At 61.0% G+C, this 18,184-nt stretch overlaps 2 protein-coding genes across 2 annotated transcripts; both read right to left on the bottom strand.

Annotated features, from left to right (window-relative positions):
* Positions 1 to 817: 817 nt before the first annotated feature.
* KIF18B (kinesin family member 18B) lies at positions 818 to 9,973 on the bottom strand (the record flags this gene model as incomplete). The annotated part of the gene is given in 18 exon segments (XM_080633494.1): positions 818 to 924; positions 1,265 to 1,356; positions 1,544 to 1,621; positions 1,914 to 2,055; positions 2,176 to 2,370; positions 2,822 to 3,036; positions 3,757 to 3,884; positions 4,153 to 4,273; positions 4,596 to 4,708; positions 4,828 to 4,902; positions 5,304 to 5,480; positions 5,668 to 5,772; positions 5,776 to 5,865; positions 7,260 to 7,370; positions 7,642 to 7,746; positions 8,203 to 8,360; positions 9,667 to 9,733; positions 9,737 to 9,973. Coding segments are annotated over 18 exon segments (2,316 nt in total).
* Positions 9,974 to 11,936: 1,963 nt separating this feature from the next.
* Positions 11,937 to 16,745, bottom strand: C1QL1 (complement C1q like 1; the record flags this gene model as incomplete). Its single annotated transcript, XM_080633429.1, has 2 exons — positions 16,086 to 16,745; positions 11,937 to 12,116 (listed from the first exon to the last, which is right to left on the bottom strand). The coding sequence occupies exons 1-2, from the start codon at positions 16,644 to 16,646 to the stop codon at positions 11,937 to 11,939; spliced, it is 741 nt and encodes a 246-aa protein (XP_080489555.1). The 5' UTR covers positions 16,647 to 16,745.
* Between the last annotated feature and the right edge of the window lie 1,439 nt (positions 16,746 to 18,184).

The raw sequence follows: 18,184 nt of genomic DNA, 5'->3' as shown, positions 1-18,184 counted from the left end.
TGCAAGGGACAAGTGCGGTCCCAGAGCAGGGATGCTCAGAGCTCTCTACCCCAGCCCTGGGGTTTTGCAAGCAGCTGGAGCAAGGGGGACACAGAGAGAGGGGTGGCAGCAGCAGGGTTTTAGCAAGGGGGGATGAAACAAAGGGGGCCATAAAATCATAAAATAGAATATATAAACTTTTAGAATTAGTTTTAAGTAATGCTAAGTGTAATGGCTTTGTAACAGTAGCAGTGCAAAATTACTGAGGGACATGATATGTCATGTCAGCACAGAAACACACAAAGCATCAGGAGCTGCGCCTGCACTCCAGGACACGGCACAAGCTGGACCCCTACAGCACAGCAAAAGGGGCAGAAGGCACCCACAGGAACCCTTGGATGACTGGGGAAGCGACGATGGAGCTCAGCCCCAGGAGCAAGGGCCTTTGCCAGGCCCCAAGCCCAGCTCCCCCCCAGAAGGGGGGACAAGAAGAAGCAGCCAGTCTCTCCTCAGCCCTCTGCTTTGAACCAAACTGTATTAAAAGCACAAGTTAGTTCTTAGCATGCCCCATCTATTAGCACTCAACACCCAGGAGGGATAAGACAGGGGCTGGGAGGGAACAGCAATAAACCATCTGCTGCAAAAACCCTACATCTAGGGCTGGGCTGGGAATGGGGGACATGGGATGGGGGACACGGGATGGGGGACAGAGCAGGGCCTTGGGGGTGACTGTGAGAAGAAACACTTCAGGGGATTGTGGTAGGGCTGCAAGAAGGACGTAGAGGAAGGCAGCAATCTGGTAACTGGGGTACGGACACTGGGAGGGATCCAGGAGCCATCAGCGTAAGAGCTTCATTGGCTGGGGGGCGAGGGCAGGGGGGATAGGGGTGAGTTCTCTGGGGGTCCTCTTGCTGCCCTTCCGGGTGCTGTTCCCCCAGTGAGGCTCTAAGGAAGACAAGAGGAGAGAAACAGATGAAGCAGCTCCTGGGCAACAGCAGCAAACCCAGAGCCCCTCCTGAGGAGGATCCAAGCCTCCTCCTTCCCACCCCTTTCCAAGTACCCAGCACCCTTCCCAAGGCTGTGGCTGCAGCCAGGAACAGCAAACCCCAAACGGCATCTTCCAGCAGCACCAAACATCCCCTCCCCAGGTGTTTGCCTCCCAGACTAGAATGGGGCTGGCACAGCAGCAGCTTGCAGAGGCAGGGAGCACTCCCACAGCCCATCATGCTGCAGGGAAAGGGGTTCCCTGCGTGCCTGGCTGGGTGCGGAGGAGCACAGGACTCACCTGGGATGCGGGAGGGCTGCACACAGCTCTTGCTGCTGCGCTCACGTTGGGCAGTGCAGCTCTGGAGCCCACCCAGGCAGGGGAAGGCAATGCTGTGAAAGAGAAAGGGACCATTGCAAACCCCAGAGCTCAGGGCAGAGGCCCCCATCATTCCCTGCTGTCACAGGTGAGGTGGCACAGACACAGGCAAGGATGGGGGCTCAAGCCCCAGGGGGGAGCAGAGGCAGGAGCTGCCTGCACAGAGCACTGAGGGGCACAGGGTGCTGGTGGCTGTCTCACCTCTCCACTCGCCTCTGCTTCAGTGCAGATGCCTTGGGGATGGAGGAGCTCTTCATGGCCAACGCTGGGATGGGGGCTCTGTAGCCAAGGAAAAGAGGGTCAGTGCTAGGGGATGGATCTGACCACCTGCTCTCAGAAGGCTGAGAGGCAACCAGGCAGCGCCATCCCCCTGCAGGGAACAGAAGTGTCCCCTCTTAGCAGAGCTGCAGTGATCCACAAAGGACTCCTCCAGACAGCAGGGCCACAGAGGGGAGATCCCCAAACACACTCAACACATGCAGGGCAGCACTTACTTAGGCATGAAGGGGCCGTCCTGCTTCCTTTGCTGGCACTGCCTGTTCTCCCAGTCAGAGAGTTCAGACAGACTCACGGAAACAGGCACGGAAACAGGCGCTGGGGGATCTGCTGTCCCGGGCAGACCTCAAAGGTCATATTGAGCTCGTGGGCAGGCGGGGAGCACTGGCTCTGGGGAGCTGACACTGCCAGGGGCACACGGCTTCTGGTGCCTGGTGCTGGGCAGGATTTGGGGGTGTAACCCAGTGACACTGGGGAGCCAGGGGATGCTGGAGCTGCAGGTTCGAGCCAGGGGGTGCCTGGGCTGTGTGGCCTGGGAATCTCTGCTGCCCTCCCACATCTCTCCTGGCGTTTTGTCTGCCTCTTGATGCTGCGGGGACGTCCCGATGGGGAAGCACTGCCCAGCTCAGATTTTCTGCTCTCAATTGGGCTTGAAGCCATTGTCAGATGGCCAGAGAATGGAGCAGGCTGCTGCAGGCATTGAGGGGTGGCACTCATCACAGGGGCACCATACACGGTGACAGATGCCTCATCTAAAGGAGCAGGAAAGAAGCAGTCACCTCTCTGCCTGCAGCTCCCAGGAATCCCCAGACCTCCGGGCATCCCCCTCTTCTCCATCACAGCTCAGTGCACATCTGCCCAACCAGCCCTACGGCAGGCATTTCCCAGCGGCTGTTTCCATCAAACCACATTAAACCCAGAGGAAAAGAGCCAGCACAAGGAATCCTGCCCCTGGCAGCCTAAAGGCACCAGGCTGGTCCCAGAGCAACTGCCTGTGGCAATGCCTGAGCTCTCCCAGGAAAATGGGGTCTGCAGAGCCCACAGCCTTGCTGCTGGGTTCACGTGTTAGCAATGAGGATGAGGAGGAAGAGCTCAGCCCTGGTCACACATAGGCCGAGGACACAGCCAGGGTGACTTGGGCAAACAAACCATGGAGACAAAGGAGAGGGGCCAGCATCAACTGTCCCAGACCCAAATCCTCACCATCACAGCTCCACTTCATCCTCTTAGCTGGGGTGGCCTCGCTGAGCTCTGCAGTTCTGATCAGAGGCACAGCTTGCTCAGGGCTTCCACCAGTGGCCTGAGGGACCAGCTGGGCCAGTTCCTCAAGCACGAGGACCAACTCAGGGGTAAGGAGCTTGGCAGCCTTCAGGACGGAATAGAGCTTCCGGATGCCACTCAGGCCAGAGGCCACAGGCCTGGGGACAGAGACATGAACCAGTTAGCAGGTGACCTTGAGCCAGTGTCACCAGAAACACAGGCTCAGCACCACCAGCATCACCTCTGAGACACCACCTCAGGTGGGGCAGAGCCCATTAGCAGAGTTTTGTGGGAAGAGAAGCAAATTTGAAGCTACGAGGTGCCCAAATGTAAATCTCTCCCTAGAGAATACCGAGTTGTGTGTTCACCTGCTGGGTACACAAGGGACCAGCCAGCACCTACAGACTGTTTGCTGGCCTTCAGACACCCGTTAGCTTGGTTAGAGACAGATCCAGGCCCACATCAAGGCCAGCTTCCCCCAGGAGGCCTTTCTAAAGAGGTTCATTCTGCCAAGATGCTCGGGGCAGACACATGAGCAGATGGTGCTGTGGGAGCCCTGCCAGGGCAGGACCTGGGGGAGCCAAGGCAGGAAGAAAGACTTCAGAGATAGTTTCAGAACTAACAACACACACTTAAGGCTCAAACAGTTGCTGTGCCTGGAAACCTTCAGAGCTGGCATTTCCAGGAGAGATTATTCCATGGCGTTAGATCCCAGGAGCCAAATCCCTTGTTGTACAGGGCAGGCAATCATCTGACAGCAAAGATGTGGGCCCGTGTTCATCTAGACCATCCCCAGGACGGCTACATGCAACAGCAGGTGGACAACCCACCTTCCACAGGCAACCAAGAGGACATAGGCAGGGCAGGAGGACACTCACCTCTCTGTGCCGTGGCCGGACAGCCCCTGCCAAGGGCTGTTTCTTCCAAGCCTCGGCTGCTTCAGTTCCAGCTGCAGATCTGCCCGATGGGATGCTCTAGGGCTGCTGGTAGGCATTTCCTCTGGAGCCTGGAGCAATCACCCAAAATTCCTTACCCATCTAGCCCAGGGTTAGCCCACATTTGAGCTGAGTTTGGTCCCCAAAATGCTTGTTACCTGGGGAGTTAAGGGGATTTGCTAGCAAACCACAGCCCAGCACGTGCTGAGCCAGGACACACGGACCCGCTGAGCTCCTGTCATCTCCCAGCAGGCCCAGTGTATCCCATGAGAGCCCCAGCTTCTTCTGGGCCCTGCTCATCATGCCAAGCCCTCCTGTGCTGCCCATCCCTCCTCTCACCTCATCCTCCAATCCCAGGTGCATCTGAACAGGCAAACCAGCTTGCAGCCCCTGCTGCTCTCCATCATTCTGCCCCTGATCATCAAGGGCCAAGCGTGTCTTTGGGACAGCTTCCTCCAACCTACAGAAGCCAGAGCAGCAGGCACTGAGCCAGAGAAGATCCTCTGCTGAAGCACCATTTTGCAGGAGAAGTTTTGGGATGGATCAGACAGAAGATTGGGCCTTTGCAACCCAGCTTCCCTTGGTGCTTGTGTGCTCTGCTCCATCAGGTTCAGAACCAAATCCAGCCAGAGTTGAGATGATGCTGCACACCAGCAGCTCATCTGCTTTCTGACAGGCACCTAGGCTCTTACCAGCACTAAAACCCTGCAGGCTCCTTGACACAGGGGACACCAGGAGCTCACACACAAAAGCTCTGTTGCTTCTTTTCCCCTCATCCTCACCTGGGCAGCTCCACTGGGCTCATGCTGGAGGGAGCCTGTGGCACTGGTGCCTGGGTCTCTGTCTCTCGGGCAGCATCCTCATAAGCACAAAGCTTTGCCCACAGCTCTGCCACCTGCAAGGACGGATCTTCTGTTTGCTCAGATGGTTTTATGACCCCTGGAGCTCAGAGGTTTGCATCCCAAACAGACCATAGCTAAAGACAAAGCCCTGCCCTCCCCACCAGCATCTCACCTCCCCTTTCAGCTGCTCACAGATCTCGACATATTCACACGTATGGTAGTCAGAGCTATGCGTGTTGCTCTTCAGCTGCAGAGACAGGGACGAGACAGAGGTTAAAGAAGCACTGGGGCAGCACATACCCTCTCCTGACACCGGAGTAGGGCAGCTCCTCAGCCTCCTCCAGGATCCACAGTCCCCATGGAGCCCCAGGGTGGCTACAGCAGACACAATCTGCACTCAGGGACCTACTGCCACAGCCACAAGCCTTTTTAGGCTCTGGGCTGAGGAGCTTTAGCAGAAGCCTGGGCACACACTGTCTGCAGCTCCATCAGCTGCTTTCTGCCCAGAGCAGCACCTCAAGGGCTCAAAAACTCACGCTGGATAAGGGAAGCTCCCACTAATCTACCCCAGCATGCAGCAGACTCCCTCCCAGCCATCAGCAGCTCCCAAACACACAACACATCACCACCACAACAGGAGCTCCTCACTGACAGCCTGATCTCCTTGGCCCTGCTGGCATACTTAAGCGTGTTGTAGGTGTCCTCATAGGCCAGCGCAGAGGGGCTCACCGCCGCCACCATGACAGTGCGGCAGTTGCCACCCAGGGAGTCCTTCAGCAGGCGCGTCAGCTTGCTGTCCCGGTACGGGATGTGGCTTTTCTTGCTCTGGAGCAAGAGATCAAGGATCTGCTCAGCTTTTGGCCCTTGGGCACTCAGCTCCTAACCCTGAGTCACAAGGGGATGGCTGCGCTCACCCCACAGCACCAGCAGCACTGAAACTGGAGGACACCACTCACATTCAGCCAGCCCAGGGAGCCAGAGCCCAGCAGGGCCATGTAGGGAACAGCGTTAGCTTTGCATCAGCCAAGGCGTTGATGACGTTGATGAGGGCCAGCAGCGAGCGGTTGATGTTGGCACCCTCCCTGAGCCACTCTCCCCTGGTGTTGGCGACCGACGGTCACTCTGAGCCTGCCAGGTCAATCAGGCTCATCTTGGCCACCTTCAGACCCCGAGGGAGGCTGCCAGTGCAGTCCTGCTGCTTCACATGGATCTGGAAGGACAGAGAGGGGTGAGGTTGCAGCTCCACAAGGCGTCGTTGGCTGGAGGCAGCTCAACAGCAGGGCAAGAGCCTGATGTTTAGAACAGGATGGCCAAGTGGATCACGTGGGCTGTGAGGCAGAGAGGAGCCTGGCACGCCAAGAAGACAAGCCAAAAACTCAGTGATGACACAAAGAGCAAAACCATGGAAGGGATCCTGCAGGAAGTGACAGAGCTATGGAAAATAATCAGCATCCCCTATGCTTGGTGCACAAGCAGCGCAGAGCCGGTTGGGTCCCCAAAGGGCAAAACACCACCCAGAGCCCCAGCCCCCGTGGATTTTGTCAAACTCAAGACACCAGTGGGGGGCAGTGGATCTCTGTGCCTCCTAGGAGGCATCAGCCAGGGCTGTCAGTGCTGAGCCCAGATCCTAGCTGGTGTGGGCAAGGAGGGACACAGCCACAAAGATTCATCTGGCAGCATCGCTCCATAACTTCCCTTTCTGCATCCCTAAAGGTCTCCCTGGAGAACGCAAATGCTTTCCCCACAGCCTTAAAACACACTCAGCTCCCCAGGAACAACGCCTGCATGGACTGGAGGTGCCACGAAAGTGCTGGAGCCCAGCAACAGGTCCTGCATCCTCACCACACTGTGGCGTGCCTGCCAGGAGGCAAAGCTGGCAGCAGGAAGGGCAGATTTCCAGCACAGCGAATGGATTCACAGCAGGCAGGAATCCAGCACCCACCAACAAACCCAGCTGGGATGCTGGCTGCAAAAGCATCCAGACACCTGGGCTTTCCCCTGCAAGCAGCCACGGGTGAGACACCAGGTTCAGACTGAAACTGCAGTCAGAGCTCTCCATTTCCCCACGCAGCCGTGACCGCCCTGCTCATTCAGGAGAGGGCCTGGCTGGAATTGAAATCAACTGGCAGGTTTGCATAGGAGAGCACCAAGAAACTGGGGAGCCTATTTACAGAGCCCCTGGGGGAGTGTAATTCCTAGCTCAGTGCCAAGGAAGACACAATGGAAGAGACAGCCTGCTCAAGGCACAAGCACAAACCAGCCCCTTTGCTCTGGCTCAGCTTTTCGGTACACCTCCCACATGTTGAGGCAACAAGAGTCGAAAGCATACAGTGAAGTCTCAGCCCCAAGAGACAGAACACCAAGCTGAGAGCATGGAGCTGGCTGGGAGGTGTGGCCACCAGCATGACCAGTACGTCCTGTCCTGCGGTAGCATGGCCAGTGCCCTGTTCAGCCTCATACCTCTCTTTTCAGGGCTACAACCCCTCTGCTTTACCCCATGGCACATGAGGAGCAGTGGCAGGAACCCCAGTCCTGGCATGGGCTTGCTTCCTCGTCTCTTTTTAAGCACAAACCCCCAGTGACACTGCATCCACCAGCCCTCACCTGGAAGATGGCATGCAAGCGGGAGGAGACAGCATTGGCCTCAGTGGGATGCTGCGTCCGATTTTTGTTGCCATTGGCCAACATCTCCAGGAGCTGCTCTGCTGATGCAGGCTGGGAGAGAATAGGGAGAGGGATGATACCAGTCTGCCCCATCTGCAAGCACAGACACAACCCAACACAGAGCCCCCACAACTCTGGCATCCTGCAGCACTGGGGGCCTCGTTTCAGCTCAGGCTCATGTTTGCTGCCAGCCAGGAGCTGTTGCAGATGGCACCCCCCTGTCTTCATACACCCCCTATCTCCAGGACACATCTGCTTTCAGAACTGGTGGAGGTGCAGCACTGCCCATTTTTATACCTGTTGTGCCCATTTTAATACCTACCTGGTGGAAGGAGAGGCCCTGAACCACAGCTCCTCGCTCAGGATCCTCCCGGATAGCTAGAGGGCCTTTGGGCTCCAGCAGGTCATAAACCTGTTCATTGTACACCTGAAGCAGGGAACTCAGTGTAAGGCTGAGCTTTGGTTCCCCAGTGGTGAGCAGGGAGAGGAGCTTTGTACCCCAGGGTCACACATGACCTTGTGTCCCACTCCCAACACCACCTGCAGGACGTCACTACACCGAGAGCAGCTGATGGTGCTCTAGGGGACAGCTCAGGAGGGCTTCAAAGCAACTCACTTTGCCACAGCTCCTCTAAACCCTTTCCAGCCAGGAACCCCTCATTGCTACATGCACCACGGCAAGGAAGAGAAAATGCCACGACTCCAGACAGGAGAAACCAGTAACACCAGTTCATTGGACTGGAGGGTGAGCCTGCTCCCAGTTTGGCTCTAGGGCTGCCCTGTGAACACTGGGTACCCTGAACACTCTGAACGTGGCACTATGGGGTCTGGATCAACCCCAGATCTTAGTGACAGTGACCCAGTTGTGGCAGCCGCAATGCACCTCCTGGTAAGAGACTAGGACCTCACAGCTCTTCTCCTGCTTTCTGGCCTCCATCCTCTTGTACAGCTCCACCATAGTGAAGTACATGATGCCAGGGCTGTGCTCCGAGCCCAGCATGGTGTGGGTTTTCCCTGCTCCGGTCACGCCATAGGCAAACACTGAGAGGAGAAAGGGTGGATGGTTGAAAGAATGAACGGGAACAGCAGAACGTCCGCTCCTTGCTGGAGAGGAGATGCGGAGATGTTCCCACAGCAACCCCCGCAGCAGGGCTCGCTCCCAGGCTCCCAGAGACGAGGCAAAGCTCATTACCCTCTGCATGACCTGCAGTAGCCTTCAGTGCAGGTTATTTCCTCATTGCAGCCTCTCCAATTTAGCAGAAGCAGAGTGAGTCCCCAGACCATCACCACTTGGATGCTCGAGTCACCTCCAGACTCTTCCCTTTAATAAACCAAGCAGCCCCATTCCCCCATCTCTCACCAGAATGTGTTTCTTCATCCAGCCCTCATAATTCATCTCATTTTTCCACCCCAATCTTTCAACACCCTCTTTAAACCATCACCATCAGACCAGGACACACTAATCTGAGGGCCTCGGCCCTTCTCCCTGTTAGCAGCACTAGGGGCCTCATGACTCTCTTGTTTGAGTATCCTGGAGTTCTTTTATGCAGATAGAGACATGAGACGTGCCTGCCAGGTGGGCACGGTGACAGAGGCAGCCTTCAGTGCCTCGCACAGCACACAGGGAGCCAGGAATAGCATCCTGCAGCGCCAGTGCCTGGCCCCGCACATGACGAGACAGGAGCATGGTGTCTCCCGCTTGGTACCTGCCTCGCACAAGTGATGTGCTCATTAAGGCACCGTCTGCTGACAGCCTGCAAACTGCACAGGGGCTGCAGCATCACAAGAGGAGCTTTCAGGCCCAGCTTCATAGAACTGCCAGCCTGGGAGATGTTCATGAGGGGTACAGCAACCCCCAAAGCACCCCAAGATGTGGCTGCTTCACCCTAGATCCCACTCCGAAATTCAGCATCCCCTGTGGATGCAGCCCCAGATCCAACCTCCCTTCACTTCTGACACAGTGCTCTGCTGACTCCTGTTCAGGTCAGTGCCCACCAGAACCCATAGGTCCCTCCCAGTCACACAGATCCCAGCCCGTACCCAGCTCCTGGATTATCCCAGCACAAGCACAAGGCTTCCCACTCATCTGTGTTAAACTACACATCGCTCTTGTTTGCCTTTCCCAGCCCAGCCAGATTTCTCCCACAAACCACATCCCATCCTGATCACACTTGCCATCACTAAGGGATGCCACCAACAAGTTTAAGGCTGCAGGTTTTGCACTGCTCTTGTGCCTCCCCCCGTCCCCCCTCCCAACTGCCTGGGGGCTTCCAAAATAAACCCACAGCTCTACCAAGCAAATGGGGCAGGAGCTCCCAAAGGATCAAAGACATTCACCAGGTCTCATCAGAGCAGTTGTAGCCGTCAAGGATGCTGTCCAGCAGCTCGGAGGTGGTGTGCTGGAACACCTCCTCCTACGTGGCCTCTTCCCCAAAGACCTGGTCAAAGACAAACTCCAGGTCCTTGCCCTTGGGCCCACGTGCGGGCAGCAGCGCTCTGCTGGGGGGAGCACCGGGCTCCGCGGGGTTGAGGACCATGACGTGCTGGGTAACGATGTGCACGACTGGGTGCAGGGCCCGCTCACTGCGGGCCAGGGGCCGCACACGCACCATGACAGCCACGGTGCCCTCCTCGGGCAGGGGACACGGCACCATGGTGGCAGCAGGGACAGGCACAGGCTGCTGGGACGCCTCAGCTCTGAGCTCCAACGTCTGCACAACGGACCTCGCACACTCCGGGGGAGGGCGACGGCTCAGCGCGGGTGAAGCGGTTGAAGGGAACGGTCTTGAAGCTGGGCAGGGCCTTGCACACCCACTCCTGCCCTAACCCCAGAGCCACCGGTATAACCCCCAACTGCCTCCCCAACGGCCCCACATCCCCTCCATCCCGGCACCGATCCTCTCCCCTCCGGGCCCCCACAGCCATTCCCCCCGTCCAGGGCCCCACAGCCACTCACCCCCTCCAGGCCCCTGTCCCACAGCCCTTCCTAACGCCTCGGACCCCTCACCCCGCCTCCCCTCGAGAACCACATCACCCCACAACCCCTACAGACGCCCCACATCGCCCCCTCAGCCCCACTCGCTCCCCTCAGGCCTCTTTCCCCTCCCTCGAAGCCCCCGTCACGGCTCCCACTTCCACTTTCCACACCGGCCACCGCTCCGTATTCAAACGGATGCTCCAGACTGGCCCTCTCTCCTGATTGGTCGCCTTGCCACGCCTCCCCTGCCCATTGGCTCCCAGCGCCACGCGCCGCCCCAGGTGTCCCATGGGAGTTGTAGTCCCGCCGTGCCCTGGCCGGCCGCCATCTTGCCCCCGTTTGCTCTTGTGCCCGTCTCTACCGCGGCCTCCGTGCCGGGGCGGGCCCTGAGGCGGCAGAGCCGGCCGTGCAAGCGGACAGAGAGCAGAGGAGGGCCCGCGGGGGGCTGAGGGGCCTGGGGTCTGCCCTCAGTGCCAAGCTGGTGCGGTGGCTGCAGCACCCCAGGCCTTAATGGTGCCCTCCTCAGCTGACAGCCCTGGCACTAATGAGCCTCTCGGTTAATTAGTGCTGAGGAGCGAGCACCCACCCCGGTGCCCAGCGCCCAGGGCCACCTGCACGTCCCCCATGGCTCCATCTTCGAACCCACCTCAGGAGGTGGCCGCTGGCCCCGGGCTCCCGCTGTCACCTCTAATTGGGCCACGTCCTGCCTGTGCCGAGGCCGCGGTGACGGTGACCGGTGAGTGAGCCCGAGGGTCCCCATGGCTCTGCCGAGCCTGACCACAGCCCCGCGCCATGCACGGGGACGCCATGGCCCTGAAGGGACCCCACCATGGGGCTCTGGGGACAGGGGCATTGAGGTGGTGGCACCCGCAGTGTCCCCATGGAGGTGGCCCAGGGGACACCAAAGGGAGCCCGTCCCGAGCAGGGCTGGTTGTGGGGGTGGCACAAGGGCACTGTCCCTGGAAGGGGGCCATTGGCTCTGCCCCATGTGGGGACACAGACAGCAGACAGGGGGAGGTCACAGCTCTGCTTTACCATGGAGTCCCCCCCGCCCCAGTGCAGCCCCCCCAGTGCACAGGGCTGGGATGGGGGGGCACCTTCTTAGACATCTCCATGTCCTGTACATATATACAGCAGGACCCCCCCCGGCCCCAGCATCGCCCCGGGTGTGGGGAGGCAGTGAGGAGCCATGGGGCCAAGCAGGGCACGTAGCCAGGAAATGGGGGTGCAGTGGGGCAGCACGGGGGTCCCCAGCTTCTTGCTGCCCCCCAAACCTCTATGCCCCCCCCCCAGCCCTGAATTAGCAGCCCTGGGGTCAGCTAATGGGAAAGAGGGATTGTGGGGCACCACAGATGGCTTGGACCACTGTGGGGGGATGCTGTGGGGCTGAGCCATGGCAGAGGGAAGCTGTGGGACTGATCAGCAGTAAGGAGAGGCTATAGGGCTGGACAGTAGTGGGGAGAAACCATGGGGCTGGACAGCAGCAGGGGGATGCTGTGGGGCTGGGGGGTCAGTGGAGGTTACCATGGGGGGGACACCATGGGTTGGGGGGATTCTGTTGGGCCAGACCACAGCAAAGGGATGCCATGGGGCAGGACAGTCACTGAGGGATGCCAGGGGGCGATGCCGTGGGTCCAGGCTCAGTCCGAGTAGATGATGAAGCCGGAGAAGGTGCTGTACTTGTTGTTGTTGCCACCGTGGGCTTTGCCCCCATCCAGCTTGATGAAGACCTCGTCGCCCGCATCCAGGTGCAGGATGACGCTGTTGCTGGCGTAGTCATAGTTCTGGTCGGCGTCCTGGGCGATGGCGCTGGCCCGGACCTGCGCAGGGGACACTGCGTTACCCGGCTCGGGGCCTTGGATCCCATGGGATACCCAGATCCCAGCTCACCCACAGCCAGGGAGAGCGCCTGCCACCTCCGGTGCAGTGTGGGGAGCCCTGGGTGCCCACCCATGGGTGAATGGGTCCTGGATGGAGGTGGCTGCTCCAAGCATCACCCAGAGCCTCACCTTGAGCTGGCAGGTGTGGGTTTGGATGGGGGACAATGGCACGGGCATAGGAGCATGGCTCTGGATTTGGATGCAGGACCACAGCTCATGGGACCCCATCTCTGGGTTCAGATGCATGATGATAACTCAGCCACGGACCCTGGCTCCAAGTTTGGGTGCAGGACCACAGCTCAGACATGGGACCATGGCTCCAGGTGCAGACACAGGACCACAGCTCACACACAGAACCCCATCTCCAGATCGAGATGTGGCACCACAGCTCTGACATGGAACTGACTCCAGGTCTGGATGGCTCAGACATAGCTCCAGATCCAGATGTGGGACCACGTCCTGAGCACAAGACCCCATCTCCCAGCCCAGCCCCAAACCAACTTGATGAACCCGGCAGATCCCCACATGGCCCCACAACCTTCATGGGGACCATGAACATGTGGTGAGGGCTGAGCTCAAACCCCCCAAACCAAGCCTTGAGCTCAGCCAGCTCCCACTGTGCTGCGGAGCAGGATGCTGGAGGACAAGGCCAGGAGGTGCCTGGAAGAGCAGCTCTGTGGCTGGAGCCTGCTGCTGCTGCAGCATCATTTGGGTAATCAAATCTATGCCGGCGCCTTGCAGGGCCATGGTGTGGCGCTGGGTGACAGTGACAAGCTGGCAGGTAAAACCCCAAGCGAAATGCAGAAGTGATGCTCCTAATTACAACCGCCGAGAATGGGCTTTTAATTGGATCACGCCAGGCAGGGAGGCACCAACGAGAGGCTGCAGGGTCCCAGATGTGGGGTGGGAAGGAGGGGTGTCCCCATGGATCCCTGTCAGTTGCCCCTAGGATAGCGTCCCAGGGGTGCACTTCTCCCTGGGAATGCAGCTGCCCCTCCCCTTGCTCACAGGAAGCCTGCGATGGTGTGGGCAAGCACTGTTAACTCTGGAACCTACTGACAGCCCAGCAGGCGGTCCCATGGGGCTTGCTGTCATGCAGCCGTATCCTTCGTGCCATCACCATCACCCTGAGTCTACCCCAGCACCAGGAGGGTCCCTGTGCCCAAGGCTCACCATGGGTCTCCAGGTAATGCTGCCTCGCCGGGGGTTGTGTGAGGAAGAGGAGCAGAGGAAGAAGCACAGGGGGAAGGAAAAAAAGGAAGAGCCTTGGCGCCGGGCTCTGCTGCCATCGTTCCCCCCTGCAGCCAGAGCCACTTGCTGCCATCCCTCTTCCCTCGTCACTGTGTGCCCTGGCACTCACCAAGGCCAGGCCGAGCCACTGCCACCAGGGCCCCCCTGCCATGGCCTCATGCCCCTCGTCCTGCTCCGTGCCTCAGTTTCCCCATGCCACAGCCAGAGGTGGAAACCATGGGGGGATACATGGCCCTTGGAGCTGGCTCTGCCACAGCCGCTGTCACTGACCCCAGTGACACAGCTGGTGGTGTCACCATCCCTGGGGACGCTGCGGGATGGTCCCCAATGTCACTGCTGCACCCAAGGGCCCTGGGCTGTTGGGGTACGGGGTGCTCCTGTGTGGAGGCTGAGCCACTCGCTGTGACACTTGGTGCCTGGGGGACACCATGTGCCATGGCCACGGTGGGCCGGGATGCCCAGTGTGTGTCAATGGGCCCCCCCAGAACCCACAAGTGTGGTGGTGGGTGCCCCCTCAGCCCCCCCGGCCAGGGCAGTGGGTGCCCTCCAGGACCCCCGGCAGTGCCCCCACAGAGTCCCCTGGGGACCTCAAAACCACCCGGTTCCAACCCAGCACCTCCCATCCCACTGCCCCTCTGGCTTCATCCACGGGCTAAAGCAAACAAGAGCCATTGCCGTTAATGAAACACCAGAAGCAGCTCCCCAGGCTCTCATTAGCTCCAGCCCCGACACGGCGGTGATGGGCTGTGCCCCAAACCAGAGGAGAGAGAGGGCTCAGAGGGGGGCCCCCAAGCTGTAATTGCCTTGGAGAATACCGGGATTGACCCTAATCCACTGGGAAGCCCCCTGGGACCTCCCAGCCTTGCCAGGGACGGGGCGGTTTAGCAACGACCCCCCAGTTAACGCAGGGTGTAATGATTTGGGGCATTTTGGGGGTACCTGTCTCAATCCGAGCCGAAGCGCTGCCCGGCCTCCCGAGCGGCTGCTTCAGCACCACCGGAGCCCTGACAGCTCCTCAGTAATTAACAACCCGTTAATTGAGCTGCATCCCCCGGCCGGGGGCTCCGCATCCATCCGATCCCATCGACCCCACACGGGCTGGAGCGCGCCGAGGGAGGGGAGGAGGTTGGGAAGGGTTGGGGAGGGGGGGGTCCCCAACACTGTTCCGGGGGAGGAAAAAGGGGGTGAGGGGGGTTCTGGGGGGATGCTCGGTCCGGAGCTTGGGGAAAAGACCCAGGTGTCACTGAGAACCCCCCGGAATTTGGGGAAGACAAAAGAAATGAACCAAAGGGAAGGAAATGTCAACTGTTTGGATGGGGGGAAGCGCCGCGGGGCTCCCGCTCCCGCTTCCCCCCCCCCCCCCCCCCGACTGCTGTTTGGGTTGATAACTCAGGGTTGGGTTAATTCCGTGCTGTACGGCCTCAGGACAGGGATGCACCGCGGGGCTTGGTACCGGCAGAAAACGGTGGGAAGAGGGAGCAGGGTGGGATGGATCCCGCCGGTGACACCCAAGGGGATGGGGCTCGGGTGACAGTTCGGGGGTCAGGGCCATGTGTTGTACCCCAGGTTGTGACTGGGGGGGACACGGGGTGGGGAAGGGGCAGCGGTTTGGGCATCACCCGAACACCGCGGGGATGGTGAGGCTGTGTCTGGGCATCGGGAGGGTTTCCGGATGGGTTGGGCTGAGGGGAATGCTGGAGCAGAGGGGGCAACAATGGAGCCGGCCTCGAGGTGTCCCCCCCATGTTGTCCCCCAGTAATATCCCCGCACAGCGGGCAGGGATGGGGACATCTCTCCTGACACAGCAGCAGCAGCAGCAGAGCCGGCTCCGGGCTGGGGTGCAGCACCCCAAAAGCAGGGCAGGCGCTGTCCCGTTTCAGGCCACCACAGACACTGACCTCTATGGAGGAGCCCTGTCCTCCCCACCCCGGGCACTGCAGAGGGGACAATGGCATGGCCAGGGGGGGCAGAACACTGCGGGGACACCCCAAGGCACCCCAGAGGCACAGCCACGGATGGGGCTGAGGGGACCCTTGGGGACACATCAGGGCAGCACGGATGTGGAGCACTCAGGGGAGCATCTCTAGGGATGAGGCACCCTGGGGATGCACCCAGAGCCCATCATCACCTCTGGGAGAAGGATGGAGCATCCTGGGGGAGCTTGCCCAGGGCTGGGAGAAGGATGTGGCACACTGGGAATGCACCCAGAGCCCATCATGTCACTAGGAGAAGGACAGGGTACCCCAGGGGTGCATCGAGATGGCCAGGAGAAGGATGTGGCACCCTGGGGAAGCACCCAGAGCTCATCACTGCCACCGGGAGAGGGACAGAACATCCTGGGGGTACATCTCTGGGTTTGGGAAAAGGATGGGGCACCCTGGAGGTGCACCCAGAGCCCATCATCACCTCTGGGAGAAGGATGGAGCACCCCAGCGATGCATCCCTGGGGCCAGGAGAAGGACAGAGCACCCCGAGGGTGCACCCAGAGCCCACCATTGCTACTGGGAGAAGGATGTGGCATCCTCTGGATGCATCCCTAGGATAGGAAAAGCACGGAGCACCCCAGGGAAGCCCCCAGAGCCCTTCCCCAGTGTTTAAGGGGCAGCAGCAGGTCGGGTCCCCGCGGTGGGGCTGGCAGCCGGGATGCCCAGCCCTTACCTGGCCGTTCTTGCAGAGGTCGGCCCACATGCTGGTGCCATCGCCGCCGCGCATCAGGACGTGGTAGGTGAAGAAGTAGGTGCCGGGGATGGCGCAGGTGAACTTGCCCGAGGCGGCGTCGTAGCTGTTGCCCAGGTTGGTGACCACGTCGTCGAACTTGAGCACCTCGTAGCCCTCGTGGGGGTTCTTGAGGCCGGCGTAGAAGGCGACGCGCGGCACCGTGCTGTAGGTGGCGGCGCTCACCGCGCCCGTAGCCCCCGGTCCCGGCAATCCCGGCGGTCCTGGTCTCCCCGCTTCACCCCGTGCCCCCGCCGGACCCGGTGGTCCCGGTTCTCCCGGCGGGCCCGGCGGGCCCGGTTTCCCCGGTCGCCCCGGTTTGCCTTGAGGACCTTGCACCAGGGTGGAGGGCGGCGGGAGGGGGCCTCGTTCCGCCGGTTGCGGGGGAGCGGCGGGGCCGTAGGGCTCGCAGACCATGCGGCAGGTCCCCAGCATCTCGTAGCGGCCGTCGGTCCCGGCGGAGCTCACCAGCACCGGGATGAGCACCACCAGCACCAGCACCATCACCACCCCCGCCGCGGCCGCCAGCAAAGTTTTCCGGCCCAGGCTGAGCCGCCGCCCGGCCGGGGGGCGCTGCCGCCCGGGGGGGGGAATGGTGCCGGTGGGAGGGAGCAGGGCGGCGGCGGCGGCGGCGGGGGGGGATCGGCGGCGGCGGCGGCTTCGCTCCGCTGCGCTCCGCTGGCTCCGGTGCGCCCCGCGCCCGCACAGGCCCCGCCCACTCCAGACACGCCCCGCCCACCGGACACACCCCCCCGACAAACACCACCACCCCCCCACCGTCCCCCGGTTCTCCATGGGACCCCCCCCCAGTTTCTCCACCCGGCGGCCACAGGGACACCCCCCGGGACCCGCCACCGGTATCCCCACGGGGGACGGTCCCAGAGACCCCCACCCCCCCGCTGTGCCTCAGTTTCCCCTCCCTGTGACAGCGGCCGCGCACCCCCCCGCGGTGCTCGGGATGGCAAAGGCCGCGGTGACAACGGGGCACCGAGGAAGTGGCGGCCGCGCGGCGGAGCTGTCCCCGCGGGGCGCTGAGCACCGGCGGGCTCGTGGCACGGGGACACGCGGCTGCACCCGCTCCATCGCCGTCAGCCTCGGCGGGGACAGCGGGACGCGATGGGAAGTGACAGCCGCCGCCAGCGCCGGGGGTGAGCGAAGGACGCGGGGCCGGGGGGGACACAGGCAATGGGGACAGGGCGGGGGGGGGCAGAACACACACAGCGCAGCGCGGACCCGAGGCTGCTCCCAGTGACAGCGCCGAGGTGGCACCAACACCGATGGGGTGCGTGGGGTCATCGGCCCCCCCATGAACCCACCCTGGGGGTGCATCCCCCAAGCCCCAAGGGACACACAGGGGGACAGCCCCCCCCAGTCCAAAAGAAGAGGGGACCGAGGGGATGCTCGGCAGCCCATCGATCGTCCCCAGCTCCCACAGAGGGCTTTACTTTGATGAGCAAAAATCAATTAGTTAGCTTTAAGGAGGTGATTTATTCCTGGGGCTTAACGAGGCTGGGGGGGGAAGCTGCTAGCCCCGTGTCCCCCCTCAAGCTGTCACCATCGTGGCACTGGTTCCTTCCTCCATTCTGCCCCTCTTCCTCCCCTTCACCCCATTCATTCTGTTTCTGTTTTAACAGAAAATCACACCCGGTTGAGGCCACCGGACCTGAGTCACAGCCGCACGGAGCCGCGCTGGCCCCGGTGGGCAGTGGCTTTGCCCTGGGATGGGGCGGCAATGGGGGTCACAGGCACACCCTGGTTGCATCAGAGCACTGAAGGATTCAGGGCACATCCCTGGTCCTGGCCGCTGGGTCCTTGCAGTGGGGACCCCACCCCAAGTCATTTGCCACCGGCCATTGTGTGCCCATGGCATGGCCACTACCGAAGGCCACCTCATCACCCTGGGCCACCACATCCCCATGGCGTGGGCACCACGTCCGCAGGCCATGTCCCTATAGCCAAGCCGGGACGGCTTCACCACCGCCCTGGGATGGGGCCAACACCGCAGCTGGCCATGGCTGGATACCCCAAGGTGCTCCCTGCCC

Source organism: Psittacula echo, assembly GCF_963264785.1.
Source record: "Psittacula echo genome assembly, chromosome: 23".
Classification (NCBI taxonomy): Eukaryota; Metazoa; Chordata; class Aves; order Psittaciformes; family Psittacidae; genus Psittacula; species Psittacula echo.
This window is presented reverse-complemented; position numbering and strand designations above follow the sequence as displayed.